General features: G+C 48.6%; 1 protein-coding gene across 2 annotated transcripts in view; it reads left to right on the forward strand.

Moving 5' to 3' along the window:
• Nucleotides 1-17125, forward strand: part of PDPR (pyruvate dehydrogenase phosphatase regulatory subunit) — a 795794-nt gene that overhangs the window by 506773 nt on the left and 271896 nt on the right. For both annotated transcript variants that reach the window (XM_078670675.1, XM_078670676.1), the window contains exons 11-12: nucleotides 6915-7070; nucleotides 7175-7308. In XM_078670675.1, the coding sequence (XP_078526801.1) occupies nucleotides 6915-7070; nucleotides 7175-7308 (290 nt within the window). The remainder of the gene's footprint in view (nucleotides 1-6914; nucleotides 7071-7174; nucleotides 7309-17125) is intronic.

Below are 17125 nucleotides of genomic sequence, written 5' to 3' on the forward strand. Positions count from 1 at the left end.
GAAACTTAGTAGAACAGGTGAGAAGTTTTAAACTTAATATTATTTTTTTAAACTATTATTTTTAAATAATAAACGTAATTTTTTTTTAAAACGAAGTAAAGTAATACGAACTAACAATATTTGCGTAGTAAAAGCATGCTATCGTTTAGCATGCGTAGTAATGGTCAACGCGTAATAAAAAATGCGTACATATAGCATTGCGAAGTAATGGAGCCGTTGTAATTGTAGATTACTGTTTTGAAAGCTAACCTTTCAGCGTCGGATTTCAAGAGTATGCTAAATGCAGGATGTAAAGTATATCGACTGCGTCCGCGGCCTTCCTCAGCTATCGCCGCCATCTTTACCAGGTGAATCCTCGTCCTCCACAATCTCCCCTGGAGTGTGCCAGTGATTTATGCGACAATCCAGGTGCTCCCCAGGTTCTATACACTGCAGCTCACACTATTTCTGCTTGTCTCTAGTTTATTTTACCCCTGGATTATGACGGATAGAGCTCTCGGCCGGCAGAGCCTTCTCAAAGTGCCGCCATCTTGCAGCCGGCTAGACCACACCCACGTCTTTGTATGCTAGTTGCCCCTGCAGGCAATTTTGAAAGGGCCAGGCCAGACCCCAGGCGAAGTTATGACGGGCATTCCTTTTTTCCCCAGCCTGATTTTTGTCATGCTAAAGTGGAGAGGAGATTGTGGCTCAGGCAGCTCATCAAACCATTCCAGAATCTTGGAGGAGAGGCCTTTTTCCTGACTCCAAGCCAGTTTAAAGTCCTACTCAGTGGCAAGGATTGAAAATTCTCCGATGAGATTAAGTCTATGGAAGACTTGAATAATATTCCCTCCATGGCTGTAAAACTCTTACTCTGGAGGGTATGTCTATAGTCTAGAATGAGTTGCTAACACATGCTGTTATTTTGCGTTCATCTATCTTTTATTTGTAGATTTTGCTTGTTTTTCTTTCTTTTCACCCTCTAAATACAGTATTCTCAAGCTTTGGGAGAGTACGAGAAGGGTGTTCTTGGGAGTTTCGAGTCATCACTCAGGCCGTGCGGGGTCTGACTGCTAAATTGTGGTGGGGTGGAGGGAGGGTTGTCTGGGGGGTTGGGGTCCTTTGGTGGTTGGTTGGGAAGGCGACAGAAGGGTGGGGTCAACACGAGGAGAGGCAAGAGCATAGCATGACTTATATCAGTTAGTGGTGGGGAAGCATATTTGCAAAAGAAACTCTAGGTCTCAGGGCAGTTATTCTTTTCTACGAACCGTGATTATAAGAAAGCTACATATTGCAACCGTGAATTTCAGTGGGATGAACGGCAGCTGTTGGGGGAGAAGGGTGGCACAGAATCTAAAAGTATTATGGGCAGATATACTTTGTTTACATGAGACCCACATAGAAGGTGCATTGAAGACCCCGCTTGAATCTTTAGGATTTCAGTTGGCAGGGTGTACAACCCAGGGGGTGAGGATCCGAGGAGTCGCTATTATGGCATGAAGAAATGTGTGCAGGTTTAGCCATAGACTGGCAGACAGGTTTGGAAGATGGGTGATAACAGATTGTCATCATGAGGGTGGTTTTTTCGCCCGGTGTATGGGTCAGTCACTGACGATATGGCTGTCGTTGGTTTGATCCTGAATTGGCACTCTGGCCAACTCCGATCACAATCTGCGGGAATTTCAACATCAATGTAAGTGATGTGCAGTTAGAAGAAGTGGTAGGGTCCTTAGTAAGTGTGAAATCCAGAGTCTTTAGATCTCTCGTTTATTTTGGGAATAATCCCGGCTGACTGATGCGTTGCATAAAATTAATGCCTCAGATCCCAGATTCACCTATTACTCTGCCCCATGTAGATCACACGCCCGTTTCGATTATTTCTTCACTTCTCATAGCCTATTATATGGGTCTAAAATCAAAACATTCCCTAGGGTTGTGTCTGATGGTCTTGGAGATGGCTGGGGTTGTTCTGTTGTCAGTTATAGTGAACTGGACTTTTGAGCAGGCATTACTCAAGATAAAGAATATATCTGGCATATGGACAGCTGGATCTTGGAATTTATGGAGTATAATAGAGGTAGTGCCTCAGTTGGAGCAGTTTGAGATGCTGTAAGGCCGGGGTGCAGGGGAAACACTCAGTTTTTGCTTAAATCGTCGAAAGAAAGAGAGGTTGAAGCTCAGAGAGCTATATAGGGCCCTGGAAGAAGCTGAATCTCAATTAATCTCAGCAGAGTCCGAAGGACAAAATATTTAGGGGGCACAATGTAAAGTGGCACTGGCTAAATCTGCGATCAATGATATCTTGGGATAGAAAGCCAAGGATAAATACGTGGTTTGGAAGAGGGAGCGCTATGAGTACACCGAACGTGTAAAAAAACTACTGGCTATTTGAACAAGACAAAAAACATTCAGTCCAAGATAACTGAGTTAAGGGATTCTCAGGGAGTCCTGTCTCTGATCCTGAGAGAATTTGAGATGTGTTTTGTGGGTATTATGAGAGGCTCTATAGAGAAGAATAATAATACGAAGTTGGGGATCTAATACATTTCCTGGAGTCAGTCCCCTTTGGGAGATTGTGTGGAAGATCTGGATTTATTGGCGGGCCCTCTCATGGGAAGAAAAGCAAACTGCTATAAAAGATTTGCCCTTGGGAAAAGCAGTAAGAGTGGACAAGATCCCTCTAGAGTTCTACAAAGTCTTTTCCTTGCAGTTAGGGTCGAACTTGATGCATACTTTTCTGCAGATGCTACACATCTGAGCCTAGTTTTCGGCAAGGAAATCTCTCAAAGACAACATGGGATTACACTCGGAGAGGGGACTACCCTCGCCACGTCATCACGCTCTTTAATGCCTCTGCTGTTTCTGGGAACCCCATGGCCTTGATTTTATTAGATGCAGAAAAGGCATTCAAAAGGGTTTCCAAGAAGTACTTATGGACAATCATGGCTCAATTTGGACTAAGGCCCGGATTTATTAAGGAAGTGAGAGCAGTTTACCATAGACCTATTACTAGACTGCAACTGATGGATGGCTATTCGGGAAATTAAAATCCAAAGAGGCACCAGACGGGTGGCTTGTTCTACCATGCTCTTTACAATTTATATTAACTCCTTAATACAGGAGTTAGATATGACCCCTTTGATCTCACCTATGCAGTTTCATGGCAGGGACACGAACATTCTTGCCTATGCGGATGGTGTCGCTGTAGTTGCACCCAGCCCCGGGACTGCACTGACTGAAATTGAAAAGGAGTCTCAGGCCTTCAGGAGCCTTTACGGGAATTTGCTTAATCAAAACAAAATCCAAATAGTTCTTAGCAGGTATGCTCATTTCAGGGATGAACAGGTAGTCAAGAAAGTTGCTTATCTAATGGTTACTGTGGCAGCTGAGGCAGATCAAGTAGTAGAAATCAACCTAGCCCCCTTCATTGGGAAGGCAAGAAGAAACTTGCATAGAATGGACAATTTAAACCTTTCTATATTCGGACATAGCAATGTTGTCAAGATGATTTTCTTACCTAAGGTTCTATATTTGTTCTGGGCTATTCCTCTTGAATGTAATAATCTTTGGTGTAAGGCCATGAACTATATGGTTAGGTGACTTATCTGGGCGTATTCGAAAAACCAGAAGTGCCCTCAAATGTTTAACTCTCCCTAGAGACAATGGGGCATGGGCTGTACCGGATTTCAAACTTTACTACTGGGCAGCGGCTCTCCAATATAAGTGCTCACTAATTGGGGAGCAGAGGGCAGATGGATGGGCAGATAAAATCCCACTTATTTTTGAAATTCTTGCTGGGGATAGAAGTTAGAGGCAGTTTTTCTGTAGCAGGTTGAACCCAGTTAATTTAAAAAGGTTCAGTTTAAGACCTTGCAGGTAGCTTTCATGATTTGGTCCTTACTACGAAAGCAATTGGAACCAGGGTGGCTTAACCACTATACCCATTACAAAGGAACCCACATTCCCCGGCATTTTGTGGGACTCTTTGGTATTGGGTTGGGAGAACTGCAGGTTCAAGAGATTAGGCAATGTCTTCACTAAAGAGGGTATAATATCTTTTTGAAGAATCATGTTCTAATTTCGCGATCACCCAAAAGGAATTTTTTTAATACCTCTAAATCCAAGATTTTCTATCTAGGAAGGGGTTGGGGGCCACAGGGCTTTGTGAAAATAGAATTGGTGGATCGGCAATTTGGGGGCTATCTGTGCACTATTAGCCAACTCTACAAAGTTTTGATCTCCCTCTCACGAGATGATATTGAGAGACCAGTTGAGAAGTGGCAGAATAAGCTGGGTACCTCAGATTATTCCTTCTTGGAAACGTTGTAGTTAGCTCGAACTTTATTACTCTCAACTAATCTACCAGTTCAACATTATAAACCTATTTAAGATTTTGACTACACACCATGAAAATTCGCCAGGTTGGGGGTGTTGGTATTTCTTGCCCATGCTGTCAACATACAGGGGCTGACTTAATACATATGTTCTGTAGATGCCCCATATTAGAACCATTTTGGAGTGAGATTACTAGGTTTTTTTAAACCAGTTTAAGAATTAAAATTACCCGATCTCCTCAACTCATTCTACACTGTTATGTAGTTCCTGGGCCTTTCTATCTGTTTACATTATTTGCTATTGAGGTGGCCCACCTGTGTATTGCTTGGGCTTGGCTTGACAGCACCCCTCCTCCGACACTCCACCAATGGCTTGTATGCCTGTTAGCAATATATCATCTGGAAATGTCTCTCTACTCAAGAAGAGGCAAAAAGGATAAATTGAAGGGGAAACTGATTTGGGCACCTATCTTAGATTGGTGCTGTAATCAATCTCAGGAGCCAACCCCCTGCTGAACATCATTATCAGTATGGGAAGTATTACCCTCGGGCATTGGTTTTAGTAGGGGTACAACAAAGCCTGAACAACCTCAGCTTATAAAGTGGGATACATTTCTGTATTTTATCACAGGCATTGGCAAGGATCATTGGCCTGTGAGGTTGGGCCGGTTGATATGGTTGATATTAGGGAGAATATCAGTGGGCATCTCCTTGCTCTTTAGGATTGGGTGGTGTAGCTTGTTAATTTGGATGGGGACTCCGAAGATTTGCTATCACTATGAATTCATAGAATGTTTTATTCAATAATACCAATTGAGTAAATGAGTGGCACGTAGGCTCTTTATGGTATGGGTGGCCTAAAGCTTATGGTTTCATGGGAGAGAGTGTAATGAGCGATGATTATTTGTGAGGGTAACAGTTACTTGATCCTCAGGCACTGTATGCACTTTCTCGGATAAGATGTATTGCATAATCTTATTTGCCATGAACTGAGATTCCTCTGTATGATGAGAGCCTTTACAGATTCCCCTTCCTTACGTTTATTATTGTTTCCCTCAGTATAATTATCAGTGTCTTATAGTGGTACTATCCTCTTGAGTTGTTTTTATGTATAAAAAATCGCAGTTAAATATTTTGTTTTTAAAAAGGAAACTGGGACAGTCATTGGGAACAACCAGCAGTTCTGCACGCATCACGTTGCCTGACCTGCATTTGTTGGTGGAGAAATAAAGCTTGAAAAGGAGAATTGCACCATGCCTGCCATTTAATTTCCAGACTTAAAGTCAAAGAGAATTTGGTTTTCCTATTTCTTAGAAATACTGATTGTCTACTGATCCAAAAAGTAGACCAGTCCCCCCCCCCTCCCATTAATACCTGGCGAATGATGCACATGCTTTCTAATATCTATTTCTTTTGTAAGCGTAAGAGAGATCTGCTTTTCTCATCCAAAGTCCAATCCTCATCTCATAGTAGATAGTCTCTTTTTCAAAATTAAAAGCTTACATTTGAGTGTTCCCGTTTCCTCAGTTTCCAACCCTTTTCACAGAGCTGATGCATCTCTTTAGTAAAATTAAAAGCTTGCATTTGAGTGTTCCCATTTCCTCCGTTCTGAAGGCCTAATCTGTGGTATTCTGTCCATAGCTGGATGTCACTTAGCTTTGATTGTGTTTAGTATTAAATTTGTGTTTTGTATCTAGTTCTGGCTGATTGTGTCCAAGGGGTCAAGGAGCTACTGTCCTCCAAATTCTCATCTAATATATAAAGCCCACATAGTGATTCCAAGTTTTTTCGCGTTTGTCCTACACTTTGAGAATTTAAACATATGTTTGAGAAGGTCTGAGTTCATTGTTTGACTTCTGCTTACAAATGGGGAACAATCCTGGAATGTGTGCTAAATTACACACCGCCCGATTACTAAGCCAAGTCAAGACAATGCAACGACCAACTTGACATTATTTAGTTTCTGGTTTAATCTAGATTGCTGAAGAATATTTTATAACTCCATGTGATAATTAGATTGTTAGACTTTGCTTTTTTTAGAAGGTACGTAAATCAATGCAAGTGATATCTGATTGTTTATCCATGAGCTCGGTTTGTGTTCATTAAGAAGACATTTTAGTTTTTTTTGTGACAGTATGTACAGTTATGCTTGTATACTAGCATAGTTAAAACAGATCTGCATGCCTTTCTTCGATGCTATATGCTCCTGATTAATGAACTTGTGGACATTTGGCTAGTTGTCCTTAACGGAAACAAAGCTTTTTAATTCCAAACCTTGGGGTACCCCCTATGTAGAACTTTAAGCCCCACATATCAATGGCAGTTTGTTTAACCAGCCTGCAGCCTTTCTTAGTGCATGGAGAAGGAAGAGTATGGTGTGAGGGTATGCAAGAGAGAGACTTTGCGGGTGTTACCAGTTACCCCTGTAGGAATCCTCTCTTCTTCGTGTGTGAGCTTAAAGTTATACCCACTACAACAGAATGGAACTGTATAATACTGATGGTTGATATTGTACAACACTTTTCAAATATGAGAACCAAATGTGTAAATCAAATTAAACTGAAATGCTATTGCTTTAAATGGGTTCCTGCTTTTTTCCAGCTCTTATCTATGATCTTAAGGTTCCACGATGGGACTTTCAGACTGGACGACAGTTGCGTACCTCACCTTTGTATGACAGGTTGGATGCCCAAGGAGCCCGTTGGATGGAGAAGCATGGCTTTGAGAGAGCTAAATTCTTTGTTCCGCCTGGAAAAGGTCAGCATTCCTGTCACTGCTAGTGATGGGCCATTAACGGTCAAAATTAATTTTTCTTTTCTTTGCTTCTTAATTTGATGATCCCTTTATTGTTCATCCTTTAGATCTCCTGGCTTTGGACCAGAGCAAGACCTTCTATAAGCCTGACTGGTTTGACATTGTAGGGTCTGAAGTGAAGTGCTGCAAGGAGGCTGTATGTGTCATCGACATGTCATCCTTCACCAAGTTTGAGATTAGTGTGAGTTTTCCATTCAGTTCCTATTTTGTACCATATAAGTCTCCATTTATTTGAGTATTTATCTAGTTTTATAAAATGCTCCTGCGCCTGATTTCAGGTGAGAGGATTGTAGCGCCATTGAGTTCACTGCCTCAAGTATTTTATGGGCCTGAAAGGATTGTAAATCATGTTATTTATTAACCTGAGCATGTTGTAGGGTGATCTGTGGGAAACATTATGCTTTTTCTCTTACACTGCCTTCAACTCGCAGAAGACTGAGCAGCCACTACTCAGCCAGCCAATATTTCCTCTGTAAGGTACTTTTGGGAAAATACAGGGTGTAACTACAACAGTAAGAGATCGTTCCGATGGCCATTCAATTTTCACATAAGATATAACTAATTTCAGGACTTCATCTTGATCCAGCTCAGATCTCCATTCTTACTTGGACACTGCATACAATTCCTTCAAACCAATTGTAGCAATAAAACAATCTTCTTCCACACCCTCACACATATCATCATGATTACCTTTTGTAGCTGGAAGCCTCAACAAAAAATCTGCCCAAATATTCTTAGCCCCTTTGATGTTGTATATGTCAATAGGTATTCTGTCATTTTATCTTTTCTCCTGAAAGGATTGCAACTGATGGTTTGTGATCAGTAGCCTTCCTAAACTTGCTTCCACACACATATGATTTGAATTTTTGAATAGCCCCCCCAAACAAGCTATTAACTCTTTTTCAATTGTAGAATAAGGAATTTCTAAATCTCTAAATATACAAGAGGCATAACAAACTGTGTTTTCATCATTCCCTCTGGATTGTGTAAGAATGGCACCTAATCCAACATTGGATGCATGAACTGTGATACAGCATTGCAAACTTGGATCAAATGGCTTTAACACTTTTGAGTTGGTTAATTCATTCTTAGCCCACTCAGATCACTCTTGACATGCAATGCCCCTCTTGAACATTGCAGTTTTCTTCAACAGCACAGTCAATGGTTTGATCTGAGAAGCGTAGACCGGGATTAAACAAAAACAGAATTCACACATACCTCTCAAACTTTTCAACGCCAACTGTCCTTCGGTGGTCTTTCATCAATGTTGCAATTAACCAATCCTGGTCTTGGCACAATGCCATCACCTCAAACCACATGCCCCAAATACTCCACTCTGGACTTGGCAATGTCACATTTCTCAAACTTCAGTACCACTCCACTTTCTTGTAAAATAAACCATACCTCGTCTAAAATGGCATCATGCTCCTCCTGCATCCTGAAATGCGACCACCCCTTTTATGTCCCTTAATAGCTGGTACATGATCCTCTAAACAACATATGCAGCGGAAGCCAAACCAAAAGGCATCCAGCAATACTGAAATGTTCCTATCTGTGACACGAAAGCTGTCAAATGTCTTGATTCAGCTTACCACCAGCTGTTACGCAGAAGCTGAATCCAGTTTTGAAAACCAATTCGACCCTGCCTCCATGCTGAAAAAGTTAGTGATCCTAGGAAGGGGAAGTGATTCAACCCAAATAGCGCTGTCTAAACTTCACCAATCAATGCAAACCCTTAGTTCACCATTTTTGTTCTGAGCCTCTACCAGTGGAGATAACCATAATGACTCTATGGGTTTGATTATCCCACTGTCACACAATTTCATCAGCTCTTTCTCTGGATCCTCCCTGATGCAAAATGGAACATTTCGAATCTTGTGCTTAATAGGGATAGTATTCTGCTTGACCTTAATCGTATGCTTTAATAGTGCCCAATTTTCCTGAAAAACTTTTGGAAATTTGATTGTGATGTCATTTGCTATGTCTTCTGTGACCACTGATACTTGTTCCTATCCAATCTTTCGGTCCCTTGAAAACCAAAATATCCTGACAAATCAATCTGTCTCCCTTCATATGAGACCGAAACTTGCTCTGGCAGGTCCAAAGTTCTACTAGGCCACCATTCATCAAAAACTTCTTGGGTAATCAGTGTGATTTGGCACCAGAATCAACTAGAAGTCTGAGTGATTTATTACCTACTGTCACCTCTTCATACAGATCAAAACAATCTAAAGGTTCTCCTGTACTGACATCCTCCCCATTATCGATGCAATATCCTGGAGATCATTCAGAATTTTTCCTAGCTGTGTATCGCACTCAACATCTAATAAGTTTGCAACAACACTGGTACTGGTCTCTGTATGATAACCTAGACTTTGGCAAACCTTATCAAAATGGTTTGATTTGCCATTCTTCCTGCAAACAAAACTTTTGGCTGCACATTATTTACCTGACTTAAAATGTGGTATATTTCTACATCTAAAGCACGTTAGTGATAGATTCCTTACCTTAGAATATCCCCAGGCGTCAGACTGGATCCGGAAATTTTTGCGTAACAATACCCCTGCGCGTCGGTAGGCGTCGTCTGCGGGTCCGTCGTCGGCGTCGTTAGCGCCGGAATGACGTCGTCGGAGTACTTAGACGCCGCCCATGCGCGCTGACGTCCGTTCTTTTTTCCGCGCCAGCTAGCGCAGATCCGGAGAAGCTCTACCCCTAGTCATTTTTTGACTAAACTTTTTGATCTTTTTCAATCCTTTCTTTCTTGAGTCCTCGACTCTATCGGTGCCGGTAGGGATGCCCGGGTTCAAGCCCTGTTCGAAGTGCAACCGACTGATGTCGGTTACGGACCCCCATCGCCGGTGCCTGAAGTGCTTAGGCCTCGACCGCACCTGCTCCGACTGCCGGGCCCTGACGTCGAAGGCTAGGCGGGAGCGGTCCCGCAAGCGACTCGAGCTCCGGCAGTCGGCCCCGCGCCGTTCCAGGTCCTGGTCCCACGGGAGGTCGAGGGACCGGTCGCGGGGTCGGAGTCCTCGTAGCTCCGGGAGTGGACATCGGTCGTCGGGATCCAAGTCCTCAGGTAAGAGGCATGAGAGGTCGGAGCGGCATCATCGCTCCTCCGACCCACCCCGACGCTCGCACGATGCGGCCGGGGGTTCGGGCAACACCACCCACGCGGCTCCGCGAGAGTCGCAAGCGTCGCCGCCTGCCCCACACCTTCGGGTCCCTGGGCACGGCGTGACGCCGGAGGAGGTCGAGCGGTACCTCATGGCCATGAAGTCCCTCCCTCCTCGGCCGGACCCCACGGCGCCTCCGGGCCCAGCGGTCCCGGCTGGAGGCCCTAGCGGGTCGGGCGCTCCGGCCCCGGCGCCGCGGGACCTCACCGGACCCGCTTCCGGATCCGGGTCGTCGCCGGTCGACCTCACGACCTCACCGGCACCGGCCCCGAGGGTGTCGCCCCCGGCGCCCATTGTGGACGCCGTCCCCAATCTTCCCTTCGGTCCGACTCTGGCGCCGGAACGGCGCCGTTGGGCGCCGCTTCCGACGGCCTTTGGAGATTTCTATTTCCATGAGGAGGTCCAGTCTGTTGACCCTGGGTTACAGGAGACTGATGACGGAGGTGATTGGGAGGGGTCTGAGGACCCTCTGGCACAGGATTGCCAGTCACAAGAGGACTGGACATATGAGCTTGGGGAGGCCAGTGGTATTGACACCTCGCCAGACACTGGATTTGTCTCCCCTCCCACCGTGGCTACGGAGGAGGGGGCTGCTTACAGCGTAGTGTTGATGAGGGCAGCCAAGGCCTTGGGCCTGGAGCTCCCCGTCGCGGCCGTGAGGACTAACCTCCTCACTGAGGTTCTTAAACCGCAGGCAAGCTCCAGCGAGCCTCTGCTGCCGTTTAATGAAGCCCTATGTGACGTTCTTGTGGGCACTTGGTCCAAGCCCGCCACAGGTCCGCCTGTGGATAGGAACGTGGCCAGACGCTACCGCCCAGCCCCGGGCGACCCTTGCTTTTTGTCCACCCACCCCACCCCCGAGAGCCTGGTTATCCAGGCCTCCACTTCCCAGACCGCATTCCCGACGGCCCCGCCCGATCGGGAATCCAAGAGATACGAACAGTTCGGAAAGAAAGTGTCTCGTCCCTGAGTTTGGGACTGCGGTCTGTCAACACCGCGTGTCTCTTGGGCCGCTACACCCACACCTTGTGGGACACGATCGCGGACGTTCTGCCACAATGCCCGGAGGAGGTCCGGGCTAAACTCGCCCAAGCCCTTGTGGAGGGTCGAGATGCGGCACGATACTCTATCCGGTGTGGACTGGATACCACGGACTTACTGGGCAGGGCGATGGCAACGACGGTGGCAGTTCGACGCCATGCCTGGTTGAGGTCCGCCAATTTCTCGGCCGATGTCCAGGCCACCCTCCTGGATATGCCGTTCGATGGCCGTCGCCTTTTTGGTGACAAGGCAGACCATGCGCTGGAGCGCTTGAAGAACTCCAGGGCTACGGCCAAGTCCTTAGGTCTCTCGACCACGCGCCAGCAATCGGGTGCCTTTCGCTCCTTTCGTGGCCACGGAAGGGGCGTCCCCACACGTGCTGCCAGCCACGCACCGCTGAATACACAGCAGCGCGGTGGCGGCCGTGGAAACCGCCGTGGCGGCGGCGGTCGGGGTCAGCGGCGAGGCCAGTCCACACCTCCCTCCGCAGCACCTGCCTACAAACCTTCCTAGTCCGAGCTTTCAGGCCCATGTGACGCCTGTGGGAGGCAGGGTTCGCCATCACCACTTCCACTGGCGCACTGTCACATCGGACAAGTGGGTGCTGCAAATCGTCCGAAGGGGCTACTCCCTCCCCTTCGAGGAGACCCCTCCAGCCATGCCACCGCAATTCCACCGCGTGTCGGGGGATCACTTGCAACTTCTGCAAGAGGAAGTCACGGCCCTCTTGGCCAAGGGGGCCATCGAGCGCGTTCCTGGGCCAGAAGTAGGGTGTGGAAGTTACTCCCACTACTTTCTGGTGCCCAAGAAGGGCAAGGGGGGCCTGCGCCCGATCTTGGACCTACGGAACGTCAACGGCTTCCTCCGTCAAGAGAAGTTCAAGATGCTGACTTTGGCTCAGGTCTTAGCTGCCCTGGACCCTGGAGACTGGATGGTAGCGTTGGACTTGCAGGACGCTTATTTTCACATCCCCGTCCTGCCGGCCCACCGGCGTTACCTGCGGTTCACGGTAGGCCACGAGCACTTTCAGTTTACCGTGCTCCCCTTTGGCCTTACCAGCGCCCCACGGGTGTTCACGAAGGTGATGGCGGTGGTCGCAGCTCATCTGCGCAGGTTAGGGGTGTCAGTCTTCCCCTACCTCAAGGAATTGGCTTCCTGCAGGTCGCGCTGCGGCCGCGCTGCTTTTAATTACCTGTTTTCTATTTTCTTTGTTATTATTTGATTTGTCCCTTGCTTTTAGGCGTTTGCATCTGGGAATTGCTCCTCGCCCTCTTACCTGCATATAAAAGGTTTAAGCACTGCCGTTTGGAGGGTCCGGGTCCCGGGGCTGGATCGGTGGGCGCCATCTTGCCTTGGGCTGGGTAGCTTTTTACACGGGCGCCATCTTGGAGCGTCTCTTCGCTCGTGGTGCCATTCGACTCGCCTATTTAAGGCGGACTTAGACTTAGCCATTTGGTCAAGGAATTGGCTTCCTGCAGGTCGCGCTGCGGCCGCGCTGCTTTTAATTACCTGTTTTCTATTTTCTTTGTTATTATTTGATTTGTCCCTTGCTTTTAGGCGTTTGCATCTGGGAATTGCTCCTCGCCCTCTTACCTGCATATAAAAGGTTTAAGCACCGCCGTTTGGCGGGTCCGGGTCCCGGGGCTGGATCGGTGGCCGCCATCTTGCCTTGGGCTGGGTAGCTTTTTACACGGGCGCCATCTTGGAGCGTCTCTTCGCTCGTGGTGCCATTTGACTCGCCTATTTAAAGTCGTCCTTTCCCGCGCAGCGGGAACGCGCAGTGGGACGCCGTCGCTTAGCCGGAGTCGTGCCTGAGTCCTGCCCATCTGCGCCCGTCCGTGCCAAGGACGCGCCGGGCGCGCAGGGCTCAGTGGGCACCCGCTGTATCTCAGTGTGGTCGCGGCACTCCTTGCCATGTTTGTGTACACTAGCGAAACTTTGCGGGACATAGGGCGCTCGACTGTAAGTTGCAGTCTTCCTCCTATACATCCTTTAGTTGGCCCTTATCATTGTGATTGCGGTGGGTGGACGTTGGATCCTCCAACCTCGATCGTACAGGATAATCCTACTGCTGCTCGTCACAGCAATCGCCCTGAGCATGCTCTTCGCATCTTCAGTCTTAATGCCAGGTCTCTGGTGCGGCATCATCAGGCCGTGTTTGACCTGATACAGGAGAAGGCCCCGGACATCGTGGCCATCACTGAGACGTGGATGAAGGACGACGATGCGGCTATCATCAATCTGGCATTCCCCTCTGACTTTTCTGTCTTTACCCTTAATAGATCTACTAGAGGAGGGGGTATCGCTCTTGCCATGCGTTCCAGCTTCACTTGTAGCTGGTCGGGGCTGACTATTGCAGGGTGTGAAAGTGCGGTGTTTAAAATTCTGGTCACCTCACATTTTTCACTCTCGGGGATGGTGGTATATCGCCCCCCTGGAAGCGATGTGGCGTTCAGAGCTGCCTTCCCCAATGTGGTTAGCTCTCTGGCGGTAGGTTGCCCCAACTTCTCCATCCTGGGAGACCTTAATTTACACTTTGATCACCCTAACATCTCTACGGTTAGTGGTCTTCTTGCTGACTTGGAGGCCCTTCAGCTTGTGCAACTGGTTCGGCAGCCTACTCACATAGGCGGCGATATTTTAGATCCGTTTTTCACTAACCTGGCAGACGCTTCTGTCACTGCCGTCAAACCCCTTGGCTGGTCGGACCACTCTTTGGTTGCCATCTGTACCCCCTTGCCGGGAATGATTACTACTCCCCCTGCTAAGTTGGTCGCGAGACGGCATTGGAGCAAATTACGGCTAGAGGACTTACATCGTGTCCTCGCCGCGGAGCCTTTAGAACCTTTAGTAGCTGTTGACACAGGCTACGATAGGTTCTGCTCCTGGATCTCCAAGGCGCTTGACGCCCTTATTCCTATCACCGCTCGTAAGATCAGCTCCAGGGACTCAAGTCCGTGGTACAATGGTGCCTTACGTACACTCAAGGGTAGCTGTAGGCGAGCGGAGAGGGCTTGGCGGAAGGCGTACGATAACGGGGAAAAAAGCTTTTTATCTCGCCTCCGTCAAAACTTACCATCGGGCTGTTTGCCGAGCGCGGGCAGCTTACTATGCTGCTGAATTCGCTAACAGCTCCAACCCCTCTAAAACCATCTTTAAAGTGATGAAGGATCTTCTAGCAAAGCGAGCCTGTATTCCGACGACTGGCTCGACTGATCACTGTGAGGCTCTTGCTTTGTTTTTTCTGGAAAAGGTCCAAAACATCTATAAGACGTTCCCTTATACAGGGCCTCCAGTTGAGTCTCCGATCAACATCCATGGAGACACCTCTTTGCACATGCTGCCCCCACTGACATCTGAGGGGTTTGACCTCCTGGCTCAGCAGGTTAAATCGGGGTCCCCCGCTGATCCGCTTAGACCGACTCTTTTTAGAGATCGGTCGTTTGTGGGCCGGGCCGTGGTACACTCCTTGATTAATATCTCGTTGGAGTCAGGCACGGTACCCGCTAGCTGGAAGCGGGCGGTGGTTTCTCCCATCTTGAAGAAACCTTCCCTGGATCCAGAGAAACCTGAAAATTACCGGCCTATCTACTTGCTCCCGTGGCCGACCAAAGTATTGGAGGCCCATGTCAACAAAGTTCTTTCAGCTCACCTCATCCATGCTAACATCTTGGATCCCACCCAGAACGGGTTCCCGTGCTGGGCACAGCACGGAGACCGCCCTTCTCTCCATGGCTGAACATCTTCGCATGGTGATGGATGCGGGGCAGACAGCGGCGCTCGTGTTATTAGATCTGAGCGCCGCGTTTGATACTGTCTCGCATCCCATCCTATTGCATCGCCTGGAGGAGATTGGGCTGAGTGGTCTGGCCCTCCAGTGGTTCCGGTCCTTCTTAGACGATCGTTTCTTTAGCGTTGCTATCCCACCGTTCCAGTCCCAATTCCATCCTTTGAAACAGGGGGTGCCGCAAGGCTCCTCGCTGAGTCCCACGTTGTTCAATCTTTACGTGAGACCGCTGGCTGAGGTCGTCAAGCAATGGGGCATGACCATGGTCTCATATGCCGACGATACTCAGCTAGCGGTTACGATCAGCGGGGATGCGGACCGGGATGCCCCCAGGTTTCAGAGTGGACTTAGGGCGGTGGCGAGCTGGATGAAGAACAACTGTCTCCAGCTCAACGCAAAGAAAACGGAGATCATGATCGTCGGTAGGAGGTCGGAACTATGGGGAGACAGATGGTGGCCAGCGGAACTGGGGCCGGCCCCCATTCCGGTCACAGAGCTGAAGAACCTTGGAGTATGGATGGATCCCTCCCTCAGCTTCGTGGGCCATACGAAGAGAACTGCGGCCTGTTGCTTTGGCATACTACGGTCGCTGCGTCCCGTCTTAAAGTTCTTTGACCATCGCACCAGGCAGCTGATAGTCCAGGCCACAGTGTTATCTCGCCTGGACTATGCCAGCTCGCTTCTGGTAGGGGCTAATGTGGCGGAGGTTACCCGCTTCCAATGCGTTCAGAATGCCGCGGCGAGAGCCATTGTTGGCTTACCCCGAACATGTTCCGTCTCCGGCACCTTGAGATCACTGCATTGGCTGCCTATCAGGCCAAGAATCCAGTTTAAAGTGCTGTGTCTGGCGTTCAAGATTTTGAGGGGTGGGAGTCCTCAAATTCTCGCGAACCTTTTGTCCTGGTATGTGCCTGCCCGGTCTCTAAGATCTTTGGGTCAAGCTCTTACAGTGATCCCCGATACAGGTTGTGTCGGGTAGGTGGCCGCTCTTTCCAGGTCAGAGCGGCTGAGCTTTGGAATTCTCTTCCTGTTGAGATGCGATTGCTTGCTGATCTTTTAGCTTTTCGTAAAGCTTTAAAAACTTTTTTGTTTGAATAAATTGCCTTTGTCTCCTTTTACTGTTATGTTCCCTGTAGGTGTTGCTTATTACTTGCCATGCGCCAGGACGCCCCTTAGCTGGGGCAGCTGTGCGCAGTACAAAAGTTCGTAACATAACATAACATAACCTCGACGACTGGTTGTTGAAGGCGGGCTCGCCCCAAACAGTCGTCAGCCACCTCCAGACTACGGCCGACCTCCTGCATTTGCTGGGGTTCTCCATCAATGTGCCAAAGTCACACCTGTGTCCCTCTCAAAAGCTCCTCTTCATCGGAGCGGTTCTAGACTCGGCGAACAGCGGGTTCGGGATATTCAGGCTCTGATTCCCATCTTTCAGCCTTTATCCCGAGTCTCGGTCAGGTTGACGCTGCGGCTTCTGGGGCTGATGGCCTCCTGCATCCTTCTGGTGCGTCACGCCCGGTGGCGGATGCGGGCTCTGCAGTGGGACCTGAAGTTTCAGTGGGCCCAGCATCAGGGCAACTCGTCCGATCACGTCTTGATCTCGGAGGGCACTGCAAGACAGTTGCAGTGGTGGCTCACGGACCGCGATTGGGTCAGTGGCAGGTCCCTCTCCCTACCCCACCCGGAGCACGTAGTTGTGACGGACGCGTCCCTCCAGGGCTGGGGTGGCCACATGGGAGAGGCAGAGATCAGAGGACTCTGGTCTCCGGCGGAGGCCCGGCTCCACATCAACCTGTTGGAGTTACGGGCGATTCGTCTAGCGCTGAAGGCATTCCTCCCCTCTGTCCGGGGGGGTGTAGTGCAGGTGTTCACGGACAACACCACCGCCATGTGGTACTGCAACAAACAGGGCGGGGTGGGGTCGTGGACCCTATGCCAGGAGGCTCTGCGCCTCTGGCAGTGGCTGGAAAGTCAGGGTGTGACCCTGGTGGTTCAAC

This window comes from Lissotriton helveticus, chromosome 12, assembly GCF_964261635.1.
Source record: "Lissotriton helveticus chromosome 12, aLisHel1.1, whole genome shotgun sequence".
NCBI classification, from domain to species: Eukaryota; Metazoa; Chordata; class Amphibia; order Caudata; family Salamandridae; genus Lissotriton; species Lissotriton helveticus.